Source organism: Dicentrarchus labrax, unplaced genomic scaffold, assembly GCF_905237075.1.
Source record: "Dicentrarchus labrax unplaced genomic scaffold, dlabrax2021, whole genome shotgun sequence".
In the NCBI taxonomy this organism is placed as follows: domain Eukaryota; kingdom Metazoa; phylum Chordata; class Actinopteri; family Moronidae; genus Dicentrarchus; species Dicentrarchus labrax.
The window spans coordinates 23,999,024-24,016,143 of NW_026136703.1; the positions used below are offsets into that span (position 1 = coordinate 23,999,024).

Genomic DNA, 17,120 nt, shown 5'->3' on the forward strand with positions numbered 1-17,120 from the left:
GAGAAACTGATGGAACAGTCTGATTCAAGGGGACTGTGGCAGGGACTACGCACCATCACGGATTACAAAGCAGCACCCCCCACCCCCGTTGAGTGCCAACGCTTCGCTGGCTGACGAACTCAAAAACTTTTTTGCGCACTTTGAGTCGGGAAATCGACTGCCCGCTGCGCTCCCAGCCGGAGGGGGGGACACTCGCCGTGACGGAGCGTGACGTGACGAAGGTGTTTAAAAGTGTGAACACCAGGAAAGCGGCTGGACCAGACGGGATTAGTGGACGTGTCCTCAAAACCTGCGCTGATCAGCTGGCACGTCTGTTTACAGTGATATTCAACCTCTCACTCAGACAGTGTGTGATCCCAACCTGCTTTAAGAAATCCATAATAGTCCCTGTCCCAAAGAAACCACACCCCAGCAGTTCCAATGACTTCAGGCCCAAAGCCCTCACATCTGTGGTGATGAAATGTTTTGAAAGACTGATCAAGACATTTATCACCTCTACACTGCCCACCACCCTGGATCCACTACAGTTCGCATACCGCCCGGATAGATCCACAGATGACGCCATAACCCTCCTCCTCCACAAGACCCTTTCCCATGTGGACACTGGTAAGGGAAACTATGTGAGAGTGCTGTTTGTTGACTACAGCTCAGCATTTAATACTATAGTCCCCTCCAGACTGGCCTCCAAACTGTTAGACCTGGGTCTGGACTCCTCCCTGTGCATTTGGATCTACAGCTTCCTGACTGGCAGACCACAGGTGGTTCGAGTGGGTCACTACACTTCAGCCCCCCTGACTCTCAACACTGGATCCCCCCAGGGTTGTGTGCTCAGCCCTCTGCTGTACTCGCTGTACACACAGGACTGCGTGGCCACGTCAGACTCCAACATCATCATCAAGTTTGCTGACGACACCTCTGTTGTAGGACTAATCTCCCACGACGATGAGACAGCCTACAGGAGGGAGGTCTCCCACCTGGAGGACTGGTGTCGGGAGAACCACCTCCTGCTGAACGTCAGCAAAACTAAGGAACTGATTGTGGACTTCAGCAGGAAACAGCAGAGGGACTTCCATCCACTCACTATCTGTGGCTCTGAGGTGGAAAGAGTGGACACTTTCAGATACCTGGGAGTGACCATCTCACAAGACCTGTCATGGACTCATCACCTGAACACCATTGTGAAGAAAGCCAGACAGCGTCTCTACCTCCTCAGACGCCTCAGAGACTTTAAGCTCCCTCTCAAGGTGCTCAGGAACTTTTACACCTGTACCATCGAGAGCATCTTGTGTGGAAGCATCATCACCTGGATGGGAAACTGCACCAGGCAGGACTTCATGGCCCTCAAAAGGGTGGTCCGTTCTGCAGAGCTACCACCCTTTAAGTTTTACACTTGGAGTCTGCAGTCTATATTTTATATGTTATATTACAGTCTATATTTTATATGTTATATTACAGTCTATATTTTATTTTATTTTTTTCTTAGTTTTATATTTACACTTATAGTGTTTACATTGTGTGTTATGTGCAATCACTACTGTTTTACTGTAGTAGTATTTTGTTTTTCTTTACTACTGGCTGCAGGTACAAAGAATGCATTTCACTGTGCATTGTACTATGTATAACTGCATGTGACAAATAAACCTCTTATCTTATCTTATCTTATCTTTTGTCTTTTTCCACTCACTGTTCTCATATTTGAAATCCTGTTTCTTTAGTTTTTAATGTTTATTTTCATACTGATGAAGGAGTTTCATAACACTGTTTATTACTTTCTGCAGGGTGGAGGAGATACTGAAAGCACTGTGAGTATAATCTGTTAACCTCATAAAGATTCTTTCACACATAATATATTGATGAAGCTGTGAACATCATTAAAACCTCTTTAGTTTAGTTACATTCATCTTTTCTGTCACTTGTATCTGTTGTATCCACACTGACACTGAAGTTCAATCAACTTTATTTTATTGAAGATCAACAACTGTAAATATTATAATATATAACCCTCATAATGTTCCTGTTGTCCTAGAATAATCTAATAATAATTCATGTTAAAGTGAGAAGTAGAGGAAACTACTTTAAAAAGAGGAGAGAAATCAGTCTGATTATCCAGTCTGGAACTGTTGTGGATTTAAGTTTCTAACTGGAGCCACAGACCACCAAGAAACAAGGATTGCCATCAGTCATCCATTTATTAACCAATCCAATGTTGCCTTTCTAGGATGATGATAACCATGGTTCTAAACAAAGAAAGAACAAATTACAATATTTCTAAAAACCAGTCATTAATCCAGTCTTTAAATCATGTTCAACATTTACACATTTAAGTATCATAAATCTCTCAACTAAAGATTAGACTGACATATAAGTCAACATAATATTATTGAACAAATCTAACCTTCCTGTCTCTTATATACCATAATATGATGTAAATTAATATAAAGTAATTGCTACTCACATTGAAGGTTCATTAGAAGTCACACAGCACACATCTCCATCATCTACACATCATCCAGGTGAAATGTTTGGAGACAAAGGAAGACAAGTCGAGTCCATCCCTCTCTTTATAATGAGAGAGCGACTCACAACTGCATTGAACCACCAGTTGTTTCATTGTGACGAGGAGGAAAATACACTTACAGTTTGTAACAGGGACAATAAACAATGATTATTAGTTAGTAAAACTTTTGGAGGAGAAATTCTTCCAAATATTGAGAGTTTACTGACATTAAAATGTTGATTCATTTATCAACATTTAGTACAGACACACATTACATGTAGAAGCTCTTTTGTCTTTTTCCACTCACTGTTCTCATATTTGAAATCCTGTTTCTTTAGTTTTTAATGTTTATTTTCATACTGATGAAGGAGTTTCATAACACTGTTTATTACTTTCTGCAGGGAGGAGATGAAGAAAGAACGGTGAGTATAATCTGTTAACTTCATAAAGATTCTTTCACACATAATATATTGATGAAGCTGTGAACATCATTAAAACCTCTTTAGTTTAGTTACATTCATCTTTTCTGTCACTTGTATCTGTTGTATCCACACTGACACTGAAGTTCAATGAATTTTATTTTATTGAAGATCAACAACTGTAAATATTATAATATCTAACCCTCATAATGTTCCTGTTGTCCTAGAATAATCTAATAATAATTCATGTTAAAGTGAGAAGTAGAGGAAACTACTTTAGAAAGAGGAGAGAAATCATTTTTGCAATATTATGGTCATTGTTGTTTTGACGATGTGCAAATTTCCATTATCGAGTATTTCAATTATTTTTAATTATTATTAAAAATATTGAAATGCACGCGGAAAATCCTCACATCCACCTAATACACGGTGCAGCAACGCTCTCTACAGCATGGCAGGATTCAGTCACACGACTAGTGGGCCTACGTGATCACATGCTATGATCACATGACCTCTCGCTAGCATGCTCCTTGCAACAGTTTAGCAGCGCGTTGTAGAGAGACAATGCAAGCACCTCCATTCCCTGAAGCTACCGCCAGTACTTCAGACGATTTAGTGTCGACACGTGGGTCTACCTCTCTGGCATGGAAATGGTTTGGTTTCCAAAAGACTGATGTGAAACAAAAGACGGTTTTGTGCAAGATTTGTTGAAAATCTATCACCGTGAAACAGAGCTCTACAACGAACCTGTTTCATCACCTCAGAACCAACCATAGCAAAGAGTACGAAGAATACCAGAAACTTTGCGACTCAACTGCTGCTCATGAAAAACAGAGTCTGCCTGTACCTAGTCAGCACACGCAACATACCCTTGCTGAATCATTCAGCAGAAAAGTGCCGTATGAGAGAAAAAGCCAACGATGGCAAGACATCAACAACAAATGCTATCACCAACTTCATAGCCAAAGAGATGTTGCCGATGCAGTTGATGGAGAGCGAAGGCTTTAAAGAACTTGTGAATGTCCTAGACGCGCGATACACAGTGCCTAGTTGGAAATATTTCAGTGAAACTACTCTCCCCAGTCTGTATGATTCAACTCGCAAAACTGTGGTGGATGAAGTGCAAAAGGTGACACACTTCGCAACAACAACCGATTTATGGTCGAGCAGAACATCGGAGCCATATCTCTCTCTGACCGTGCATTTCATTGATGAATCTTGGCTACTTCAGAGCTACTGTTTGCAAATGTCCTATTTCCGAGATGATCACACAGTAGACATCATTGCCCTTGGTCTGAAAGATGCTCCCGCATCATGGTCGTTGACTGAAGAGGGCATGGTCTGCATGACCACCGACAGCGGTGCAAATGTCGTCAGTGTACTCAGAAGTAACAACTGGAAAAGACTACCGTGCTTTGGGCACCGGCTTCATATTGCAATTGGTGAGTTCTCTCATTTGAATATTCTTATTTAATGCAGTTGATATGAAATAATTTTTTTTTGAGTGTCAACCATGTCAAGATAAAAGTGAAAATAAATCAGTTTAAGTAAGGGATAATGCCTGACGAGGTGTCCATAATCAGGAATTAATGGACTTCGCGGCGGCAACGTCGTCCATTAATTCCTGATTATGGACACCTCGAAGGGCATTATCCCGCTTGTACCATGGTCACTTGCCAAAGAAAATAATTTTATTTTTAAAAAAATCTTAATTAATTTATATTTTCATGCGTTAGGGTTAGGGTTAGTTTTTCACAAGCCATAACTTAGTTTCCCTGGTAGCGCCTGAGGGTTTGACTAATACCTGGAACAATCATTACCCTCCCTTAAGGTTCTTATGCAACGGAAACGTTGTTCACTCCTCCAGTAAATAAGACGGACCTTAGATACGTCTTGGCAACGGGGAGATATTCTAGTCCCCTCAGCTTTGAGCCAGAGAGCTAACGTTATTCTAGCAAGATTCAAAGTCAATAACACTGCGTACGGTTGACAAACAGTAAATATAATTTGACAGTATGTTTAACAACAAGACTAGCTAGCTAACCAGCCATGTCATTGTCCCCAAATCAATATCAAGATTTTCACGAACAAATGATCCGCCGTGTATAACGTTACTGTCGGCCACGGCATGAAGTAGAGAGTTGAACAGCGAACGGGATGTGAGATTATTCGCTTATGTGATACAAAGTATCAGTAAGTTTAGAGGGTAAGTGTACTTTCTGCAGCTTGTGTGTTACAGTCGCCATCCTGTGGTGTTCAGAGGATAAGGCACTGAAGGACTGACGGACTGTTGACAGGCTAATACGATAGCGCATTAATTTAGAACGGTGAACAGACAATTTGACTGGAACTACTTAGTAAGTGTCCGTATATCAGGGATTATTGGACACCCTGCAGCCAATCAGAGTTTTCCCCCAGACCATGGTATAAGAAAATATAAATATATTTTTATAGGTGTTTTATTATTTGACAGTTAACAAATACCCTACTAGGACCGAGCCATTGGAGTCTGCAAGAAGGTAGTTGGAGCCTTTTCCAACAGCTGGAAATTGAAGAAAGCACTGGGTGATGCTCAAGATCTGCTGAAGCTCCCAGAGCATAAACTCATCACAGAATCACCAACAAGATGGGGCTCAAGACAGCGCATGATTGAGAGATTTGTTGAGCAAGAAAGGGCCATTTGTCATGTGCTGGGTGCAGACAAGAAGCACAGGCATCTTATCCCATCATGACAAGATGTTGATGTGCTAGAATCAGTGAGCAAAGCACTTAGTCCCCTGCTAGAGTTTCGGATGCTCTTTCAGGTGAGCAGGTAGTGACCATCTCCTACCTGAAACCGGTCTTGTTGTTGTTCAACTCTGAGGTCCTGGCAGTGAAGTGTGATGACACAGAGCTCACAAAGAAAATCAAAGAAACCATACTGGAATACCTTAACACCAAGTACAGAGATGACAATGTGGATGGCCTATTAAGTGTGGCATCCACATTAGACCCACGGTTTAAAAACCGTTTCAATGAGGATGACCAGGTCATAGTGTCCACAATTTCCTCTGAGCTTTTGTCTATAACAACGCAGGAAGAGAGCGATTCACTGGCTATTGGCATCAAAAAGGAGCTCAAGAGCTACCTGATGATACCAGAGGTGGACAGTGATGTGAATCCACTGGAATGGTGGAAGACACAGGAGATGAATTTCCCCAGACTGGGGGAAACTGGCTAAAAAATATCTCTGCATCCCTGTCTCAAGCAGCCCTTCAGAGAGGGCATTTAGCACAGGGGGAAATGTTGTGACATGTCATCGGGCTTCACTCAAGCCTGACAATGTGGACAGACTGGTGTTTTTGGCTCATAATCTAAAGTAGCCTTTTAATGTAATCAGTGAACTGTTAGCCTAGAATGTTAAAATGTTCAGAGTTCTGCAAAGTTTCTGGCATCTGTCCATAGCTGTAATAATACTGGGTATTTTTTCTCTCTGAGAATTGTGGAATTTTTTTTAACATTAATGTCATTTGTTTACAAATATCTATATTTTGGTACAATATTTGAGAAAACCCTTAGTGAACCTTTTTAGCAAATGATTTTTTTGTGGGTTTTTTTTTGTTGTTGTACAATCCTGGACGGAACTTGAAGTTAGTCATTTGTTTAATAAGGCCATAAGATAGACTAGATGATGATGCGCAATAGTTCTCAAAATATGCATGGAGCACTTTGTTACAAATGCTACTGTTTTTATTTTATGATATGCTCTTGTTTGTCTGCACTGCAGCACAATTTACCTGACAGCAGAACATCTGAATGTTTACAGAATTCAATATTCCTACATTGTAGTTCAATTATTGAGTTCAAAAGCTCAAAAATTGAGAGTCTTTGTTTTATTTGTACTTGAATGCTAAAGTTTAGAGAAAATAAATAAGGGTTTCCTTAAACATTGTGCCCATTATTGTAATCTTTAAGTAGGTATAAGGGTCTGTGTCCACCAAACATGTTTTTAGTGCTAACAGCGCCTTTTTTGAATAGAAATCCTATGAGCTTCAGCATTCAGAGCGTTCAGCGCCTTCAGTGGTAAAAAGATGTCAGCGGAGACGGTTTTTTTAGCGCAGCGCTCAAAGCGCTTCAAAGGATATCTACTGATTATTGTTATCGGCAAAATCCCAAAAATATCGAGATATTATTTTTTGCCCGTATCGCCCACCCCTAGTGGGAACAGAATCAACTTTTACTGAACTTTTCTGATGTCTACTTTCTTTCTACTTTCTACACTTTCTGTGTATCAGCAGTTGCTGTGGCTGATGGATCACAATCTAATTTACCACCCTGGTGGTCTTTCTCTCTTGTCCACCAGAACCAGAACCAGAACCAGTGATAGTGACAGCAACGAGTCGACTACATCCAATGTGTCCTTCAAGAGTGATAGTGAGAAGTAGAGGAAACTGTTTTAAAAGAGGAGAGAAATCATTCAGTGGGAACAGAATCAACTTTTACTGAACTTTTCTGATGTCTACTTGGTAGTTTCTGTGTATCAGCAGTTGCTGTGGCTGATGGATCACAATCTAATTTACCACCCTGGTGGTCTTTCTTGTTCACTAGAACCAGAATCAGACCCAGTGACAGTGACGAGTCGACTACATCTAGTGCGTCCTTCATGAGTGATCAGTCAAAAGAAGACTTCACCAATTGTAATCCTCTCGAGTAAGATTTTATGAACATTACAGTGTCCTGCATTCATTAACATTTTACACACACACACACACACACACACACACACACACACACACACACACACACACAGTTGGTGTTAAATAAACTACTTGTTATTACTATGTGATATAGAGCCATATAAATCAGACTTACTGTAGTTTACTGTTTATTATCAGGATCATTTTCAGACTCACAAAAACATAAATGCAACAGCAGGATTTTGTCTAATGAAGTTTTAATATCCTCTTTTATTGTGAAACATATCTGAGTGTTTGATTCTTCACACTCTTTAGAATAAATGAGGAAAGGTCAGAGCAGTTATCTAACAGTCAGCTGCTCACTGTTTGACCATAAGGTGTCACGTACTATTGTTCAGATCCATAAGAACTAAATGCTTCAGTGAATTATCTTATCTCCAAAGGGATGCAGTCAGAGTGCTCTGATAACCTCATAAACATTCTTGCACACATACTATATTCCTGTATTCCTGTTTAGCTTTGTTACATTAATCTTTTCTATCACTTGTATGTGTGAGCCAGCTGAAATTTGGTCAGAAGACCCTTGCAGATGTTGGTGATGACGTGGTGTGGTGTCAACTACTTTAAAAAGGAGGGGAGAAATTATTCAGTGGGAATGACTTCTGGTCTATGTATCAACCACCAAATGAATCCATCCCTGTCTGGAAGTTCTGTAGTGCACAGACCTTTGTTTATCAGCAGGTGAACAACCTGTAGATGGAGGACGACTGCTGCTCTCATGAACACACACAACTCTACTGCTGCACCTTCAACCAGCCACTGTGGCTCCCTGTGATAAAACTACAGCCAGAGAAACTATACAAGAGCTGATATAACTTTATCTGAGTTCTCTGAATTGTGTTGTAACCATTTCCTCAAATTAATTAATTTGAGGAAATTATTAATTAATAATTAATTAAGTAATCAAATTTCTCATCCTCTGGTCTTCATTTCTTGTCTGTTAGATTTCCTCTCAAACACACAGCTTCCACTGGATCCATCTGTTTGTCCAGTGAGAGGGATCGTTGCAAAGAAAGGTAATGTTTTATTAACATTAAAATGTTCTCACTCACGCGCACACTCTTGTTAGAAACATTCTCAGGACAGATTCTGTATCTTTAGACATGAAGAACCCGGGGTTTATATACTGCAGGACTGATGAGTTGATGGCTGGCAGGTTTGAGCAGTCAGACAGGTGAGCAGGTAATCAGGGAGAGTGGGAGGAGTCCACACCCACAGAGATAGAGAGAGAGAGAGAGAGAGAGAGAGAGAGAGAGACACTCTAGAAGCTGACCATAATACCAGCAGTTGTTGGATAACACGATCTTGATGGTTTTTACTGTATTCAGAACTGTTGCTGGATAGGTGGACAGCGGCAGGCTGTGATCAGCCTGTGTTAATATATATATATATGTGTATATATATGTATATTTTGATATATTGATGAAACTGTCAGTTTTATAATAATAATTTCACATCCTCTGGTCTTCATTTCTTGTCTGTTAGATTTCCTCTGAATCGCAGACCTTCCACTGGATCCATCTGTGTGAGTGATCATTTATAAGGTCGCATTGATGCAAAGAAATTGTTAATTATAAAGATCTCTGAGTCATACAGCTGTACAACATTAATGGACATCAGCATATTGATATCAGCAGAGTTTCTGAAATTAGTTTCCATAAAAATTCACAACATCTTTTATCCTGATATAGAATCACATATTCCAGGATAGAAATATTTATCCATATTGTCCACCTCCTCTTGCAGATGAAATCTTACTGTACCTTCTGTATGCAGTTAAAATAATGTTCTGTGTTTCAGATAAAGGAACAAGAGTCTCTGCAGTCCTGAAGTTTATTATCTGAGGTGGGATGGAAACGTTTCTGCTGCAGCTGCCACTCTTCCTACAGTTTAATCCTCAATCACTGTTCATGTGGAAATTATTGTTATGGGTTTATTGTAACCTGCTATACTTCAAGTTATACAGCTACTTTTCTATTTGATATATTGCACTTTCTCTTTCTGCATTTCAATAACTGATAGAATAACGTGTCCCTTAAATTCAGTTTGCCTTATCTCTGTTACATTATTTGTCACTAACAAGTGAGGGTGAGGTCCCTGAAAGCAATGGTATCCTATGGACACCTAATTATTGTCTTTAAGACTTTTGAAAAGATGCAAACCTGTCTGTTAGAGGAAAAAACAACATAAAGTGAACAAATGAATTAAAGCCTGAACTTCCAGAGCAGCTTCAGTTCTCAGCTCTAAATCCTCTGACTGTGTTGAGCTGTAATAGAGCGATAAACAACATTTTATCAGAATATATTGATTGATGTTCTGATGATGGAGATGTTGAGTTGGTTTCTATGTCTATTTGTCTGGAGCAAACTTATTTATTAAAGTTTGTCCTGTAATTATATTGTAAGTATTTTTACATTAACTTTTTAAGAAAATAAAGGATATAAAATATTCTATAACTGTGTGTGTGTGTTGATTATTAGCTGGCAGTGGCGTGCATGGGGGGGGCTGCCCAATTGTTGAAAAACGCGTGCTAAAGTGCCCTCTCGTACCACCTCGTACCGGATGCTAACGTGGACCTGCTGGGATTCACTGCCGTGAGAGCCAACAGAGACACTAAAGCGAGCGGAAAAAGCAAAGGTGGGGGACTCATCATGTATGTCAACAACCGCTGGTGTAACCCAGGACATGTCTCTGTAAAGACAGTCTCGTGTTGCCGGGAGCTGCTAGCTGTTAGCCTGTGGCCATATTATCAGCCGAGGGAGTTTAGTCACATGATCACCGTCTGTGTTTAGATCCCTCTGAGAGCGGACGCAGCCACTGCCTGTGAGAAGATCCACTCCATCACAGCAAGGCTGCAGACAGAGCACCCTGAGGCATTTATGATCATCTCTGGGGACTTTAATCATGCAACTTTGGATTCTACTTTGGCTGTTTTTCACCAGGTTGTAGACTGTCCTACCAGAAAGAACAGAACAATTGATCCCCTGTATTCTAATGTGAGGGATGCATACAGAGCAACTCCCCTCCCCCCACTGGGGAAGTCTGATCACAACCTGGTTTACCTAGAGCCACTGTACACCCCCTGGTCCAAAAACAGCCGGTGACAACTCGCACCATCAGGAGGTGGTCCCCTGAGATGGAAAGTGCCCTGAGAGACTGTTACAACACCACAGACTGGGATGTGCTGATCAACCTGCATGGTGAGGAAATAGAGGCAATGACACATTGTCTGACGGACTACCTGAACTTCTGCGCAGACGTGGTCTCCCCTGTCAAGACTATCCGCTGTTACCCTAATAACAAGCCATGGGTAACGCGGGAAGTCAAGGCTGTCCTCAACAAGAAGAAGGCTGCCTTCAGGAGCAGGGACAGGGAGGCCATGAAGGCAGCACAGCAGGAGGTGAAACACTGTGTGAGGGAAGCTAAGGACAGCTACAGGAGAAAGGTGGAGCAGAAGCTGAGGGAGAACAACATGAGGGAGGTCTGGGAAGGTGTGAGGACCATCACAGGTCACAACAAAAAGACCAGAGCTACAGGGGGGACAATGGAGAGGGCGAACGAGCTGAATGACTTCTTCAACAGGTTCAACCAGCCCTTGTCCCTCCCACCCCCCACCCTCACTGCAGCCATCTCTCCTTCTTCCCTCTACACACCTCCCCCCTGACACCAAAACACCCCCCCTCCTCCTCCCCCACCTCAACACAATCCCCACCTCACATCACCACAGACCAGGTCAGAGGACAGCTGAGGAAGCTACGGCCCAGGAAAGCAGCAGGCCCGGATAAAGTGTGTCCGAGACTACTGAAGACCTGTGCTGCAGAACTGGGGGAACCACTACAATGGATCTTCAACCTTAGCCTGCAGCTAGGGAGAGTGCCCACCCTCTGGAAGGCAACCTGCATCGTTCCGGTTCCCAAGAAGAACAGGCCCAGCGAGCTGAATGACTTCCGACCGGTGGCACTCACTTCACAGCGGATGAAGACGTTGGAGCGGCTCTTCCTCAGCCTCCTCAGTTTGTGTACCAGCCAGATGTTGGTGTGGAGGATGCCATCCTCTACATGCTACACCGAGTCCACTCCCACTCCCTTTAATCAGAATCAGAATCAGAAATACTTTAATAATCCCAGGGGACAATTAATACCATCCAGCCCCCTATGCTTCAGGACAAACTGAACAGGATGGGAGTGGACCCCTATCTGGTGGACTGGATCAACGATTACCTCACTGACAGGCCACAGTACATCAGGACACCACGTCTGACACTGTGGTCAGCAGCACTGGAGCCCCCCAGGGCACAGTGCTGGCCCCTCTTTTCTTCCCCCTCAGACTTTTGTTACAACTCGCAGCTGTGTCACATACAGAAGTACGCCGATGACACAGCCATCGTTGGGTGTATCAGGGGTGACAGAGAGGAGGAGTATCGGAGTCTGGTGGGAGACTTTGCTCTCTGGTGTCACACTAACTGCCTACAGCTCAACACCTCTAAAGGCCAGGACACACCAACCCGACGGCTGACCGTCGGCAGAAAAGCAGTTGGACTGATCAGTCGGCTCCCGTCTCCCGAGTCGGTCAAAAAGTGCCTCCCGAACACACCAAACTGACGCTGACTGGAGCGTACATTCAGTGAGTGCGCGAGGCGTAATACGTCCCCATAACAGCAGGCGGCGCTAATATGTGTTGTCGCCCAAAAGAAAATGAAAACCGGAAATGACGGATCACTCTAGACCTAGTAAACACAGAGCACGCTGTCGTCGGTCATTGTTTTCATCAGAGAGTGTTGATAGTAGTTAAGAAGGATCGTTATTGTCATTACTCGCTGAACGGAAAATACAATGGCTAATAATAACAAGCTACTGGCGTTGTAAGCTCTCTGGCTTCTTCTTCTCGCTTCCGGTTTTCTCATGCACTCACTGATTCGCTAGTCAAGGGCTAGCACTCCAACAATCAGATTGGTCATTGAGGCCGACGGCCACTGGCCGATTCTACATGTCGAATCGGCCAAAATGAACGCCGACTCCGACTGATGACGGCACAGGACACACCGAACCGACCCGAGTCACCGACCTCGCCCGACTGTCCGACGACGGCCGATAGTCGGGTTGGTGTGTCCTGGCCTTAAGACGAAGGAGCTGGTCATTGACTTTGGGAGGTCCAGACCAAGGCCGCGACCAGTCCTGCTAGAGGGAGCTGAGGTGGAGGCTGTGTTCAATCATACAAATACTTCGGGCTGTGGCTGGATAATAAACTGGACTGGACAACACACACCAGCCACCTGTATGGGAAGACACAAAGCAGGTTGTACTTCCTTGAAGGTTGCGGTCTTTCAACATCTGCAGCAAACTGCTGTGGATGTTTACTAGTCTGTGGTTACCAGCGTCCTCTTCTACACTGTGGTGTGCTGGGGGCAGCATATCCAAGAAGGACACCTCCAGACTGGATAGACTGATCAGGCGGGCTGGCTCTGTGGTCGGCATGAAGCTGGACTCACTTGTGACGGTGGCAGAGAGGAGGACACTGGACAAACTGCTGGACATTATTGACAATGCCAGCCACCTCCTGCACACCGTCATCAGCAACCAGAGGAGCCTGTTCAGTGGAAGGCTGCTCTTCCCCAAGTGCAGGACCAACAGACTCAAGAACTCCTTTGTCCCTCATGCCATCACACTCTACAATTCCTCACTCGGGGGGAGGAGGAAATAGGGTAAAGAGGATGGAAGGGAAGGAGGAGTGGTAGCCACTCACTGTGCAATTAATAATCTACTCATACATACCTGGACACTTCTTTTTGTGCAATAACATAATCCACTAAGTGCAATAATTTAACTTAACTGCTAATTTCTGCTAATGTCATTTATCCACTGTATAATAACACAATGCCATATACAGTCCTATATATTTAAATTTATTTGTCTATATTTATCCTCTACAGTTCTCTTTCATTTATTTTATTTTATTTTCCGTGAATTTTATTTTACTTTTATTCTTATCTCTACTTTCTATAATTAGCTAAGAGTTTATTGTTTACAGTTTATTATGCACTTTCTATATTTAGCTAAGAGTTTATTGTCTATCTTATACTGTATTTTTTTTTATATCTCTTTTTTTTTCTATACAAGTGTTTTGTAAGCTGCTGGAAATCCAATTTCCTTGAGGGAGTCATCCCAAAGGGATCAATAAAGAGAAGTTTAAGTCTAAGTCTAAGTCTTATTGTATGCAATAACTGTCTGTGAACATCCAGCCCCAGTTTGGTGACATTGTGATAATTATTTCCAGAGATAAATGATAGATAGATAGATGAAATAAAGCAGACACTATTCCTGCCGGAGAAGTCTACATTTTCACTTTTATCAGTTTGGGGAGGATCCAAAGCAGCCAAATAAACTGATATTGCAGGAAAATATTTAAAAAACTAGCCATATTAAAGTTATTAAATAACGTGGTTGAGCCTTGTTTACCTCTTTTGAAACTAAGGAAAATAAGTTTCCTATAGCTTTTCTTTATGCTCTGAACATGTTTTGTGACACAGTGTGAACAACCTATGAGCACTCTGACTGCATCCCTTTTGGTGGGAGTGCAACATGCATTATCAACATTTCAGCACATTTATTCTAAAATAAACCAAATTTGCGGTTAATTGTGTTTATCCCGTCTTGTTATAGACCTTTTTCACAGCACACATTTTGACTTGTGGCAGCAGGAGTGGCACATATTTCCTGAATGATATCTCAGTTACATCAAGTTTCCCAGTAAGCCGTGACACTGAGCCAGCATGCACCACCAACACCACAACCCTGAAACCAGCTCATCTACATGCAATGTTTTCATATTTAATGTTCCATCAGGAACTGGAAAAACAGGTTCAGTCTTTTAAATGTTTGTCATTTTTTTTATCACAAACCTAAAGTACATTCACCACAGTTAGTTATGGAAGCCCATTTCCACCAATGTGATGGGCAAAAGAGTTATTATAATGAGAAACTAATATCTGAAAATAAAGTCATTATTTCCAAATACGAAGTGAAAATATTATAATATAATATATAAAGTTTTTTTTTATTGCATTGGTTAGAAATGTGCTTCCATAGTTAGTAAACTTCATAGCGACATTCTTAAAGGATGTATTTCTGAATATTTGCCTCCTCTTTTCAGCATTTGAAATTGTATCTGTATTTTTTCAGCTCCTTCCTTCCAGTTTTCATCAGCTCAGTTCTATTTGACAAACGAAGCAGCAGAGAAGGATTTTGCTCGCCGACTCTTTGGCATAAAAATCCTGTGAATGGGACTTCTGTTTGCTCTGCAGGTGCAATGAATCAACATGAGGAGACTGGGGAGGTCTCTGCATGGACAACATGACAGCCCAAATGGGCCACTGTATGGAGTGTGGGCTGGCAGCTGGAGAGGTGCACTGCTGAGGTGCACTTGAGCAAGGCACCCCAACCCCTAACTGCTCACAGAGCGCCGCTACGTGGCAGCCCATCACTCCACATTTGAATGTCTATAAGCCCTGCATGTGCATGATTGTATTTAAGGCCTGTGTGTAAAGGAAGAGTGAAAAAAGAATTTCTATATTGGGGATTAATCAATGTCAGAACAACTGAGTTAACACACAGATTATAAATGCACTGTTACACTTCAGTTGCTAACACTATGTGCTGTATTTAACTAAGTATTATTAACTGCACATCAACATGTTTTTAAATCAGTGTGTTCCCTGTTTGTAATCATGGAGAAAGAACTTAAAGTGGTTTTAAGAGATGCCAAATGCCTTTGTGTCCACAAATGTTTTTCAGCCAGTTGGAATGTAGAAATCTATAATAAAACACTTTGTTCAGACAATAAAGGAAACATAATCACAGTGTAAAACTAAAGTGTCTGTTTGGAGATCAATACTATCTGTATTATAAACTTAGTTTGAACAAACCTTTATCTTGTGTTTCCTGTGGTTTGCCTGGTCGGTAAGTGCAACATCTGAACAATGACAAACAGCTCTGAGGCTGTCAGACAGCCACCAGCACTCACACACACCTCAGTAAGAGTCATTTATAAACATTAAATGGGCTCAGGGCAGGAGCTAGGTTCTGTGGGGGTTTGTCTGTCTTTCTCTGTCAGTCCAGATCAGCCACAGGCCCCCTTTTATCCTGCTGGCTCCGTCTATTAAAAAGACTGTATCAATTACATCATTCAAACCATTCACAAAGACAATACCTTATCCAACATGTTAACAACTGCAAATACATTTAAGTCAACTTTAAAACATGTTTCTTTTTTGAACAGACTAAACCCTGAACAGAAACAAAACACCCCTCCCCCTCTACTGTATAATCTTTTACCATTACCTGTCTTATCCTTTATAACTACTGACTGCATTACATCTGTGCACTGTTGCTAATTACATAAACTGTTGGATTAAATATCAACCAAACAGCAGGAACAGGAAAAGAGGGTTTGCTGCATGTGTGTGTGTCTTACTTTAGGGTACTGGGTTGCAGTGACCAGCATGAATGAAAAGAAAACACTCAACATTGTACTTGATTACAATACTTGAATGTACTCAGTTACACATACACACATAAAGGTTGTGCAGCTGCCTGTTGGATAGAGAGAATAAATGATATTTCAGAATCTGTTTGGTTTGTTCTGTCAGCCCCTCAACCTGTCAGTATGTTGCTGTGGGGGTTGAACTGAATCAGGGTGTGACTGTGTTCGTATTATTGTTGGATACCAACCTGGTGTCTTATCACAGTTAAACAGGTTTCACTTCTGTGTGTCCTGTACCTGTGACGCAGTTTGTTTTTCACCATCTAAAGGTAAAGTAACTACATGTTTTCTATACTTTAATTAAATTTATCTTCAGGGTCCATGTATCATTATATCATATCACCATCATCATACCATCAACTTGAACAACTTAAAAACAACGGGTCAGACTTTAGTTTTTTTTGTCTAAAAACAGGAAATAAATGTGTTCTTTATTTTTTTCTTCTTGGAAAGAGTGATGAAGCTACATAAGAAGTATTTTTTCAGTTATTTCAGTTATTTTGTTTAACTTCAACACTATAATCTGCTTTTGACAGTTATTTCTGTGGTTTAAATGAGAAAAAATCAACTAAACAATCGAGCTTCCTGGAACACCAAAAAAATGAGTCAGTCCCATATGGGCTTTCCTCAAGGACAAAACTGTAAGACATGTAAATGTTTTAGTTGCAAACACTACGTACTGTATTTATTATTAACTGCACATTAACATGTTTTTAAATCAGTGTGTTTCCTGTTTGTAATCCTAGAGAAAGATCTTAAAGTGGTTTTAAGAGATGCCAAATAACTTTGTGTCCACAAATGTTGTTCAGCCAGTTTGAATGTGAAAGTGGAAATCTATAATGAAACACTTTGTTCAGACAATAAAGGAAACACAATCACAGTGTAAAACTAAAGTGTTGAATATAGTTTAACTATTAGTTTAATTACATG

At 41.5% G+C, this 17,120-nt stretch overlaps 1 protein-coding gene across 1 annotated transcript in view; it reads left to right on the forward strand.

Annotated features, from left to right (window-relative positions):
- LOC127361529 (uncharacterized) overlaps positions 1–17,120 on the forward strand; it is a 57,613-nt gene that overhangs the window by 31,127 nt on the left and 9,366 nt on the right. Inside the window, exon 6 of the mRNA XM_051396223.1 lies at positions 2,899–2,919. Coding sequence (XP_051252183.1) covers positions 2,899–2,919 — 21 coding nt within the window. The remainder of the gene's footprint in view (positions 1–2,898; positions 2,920–17,120) is intronic.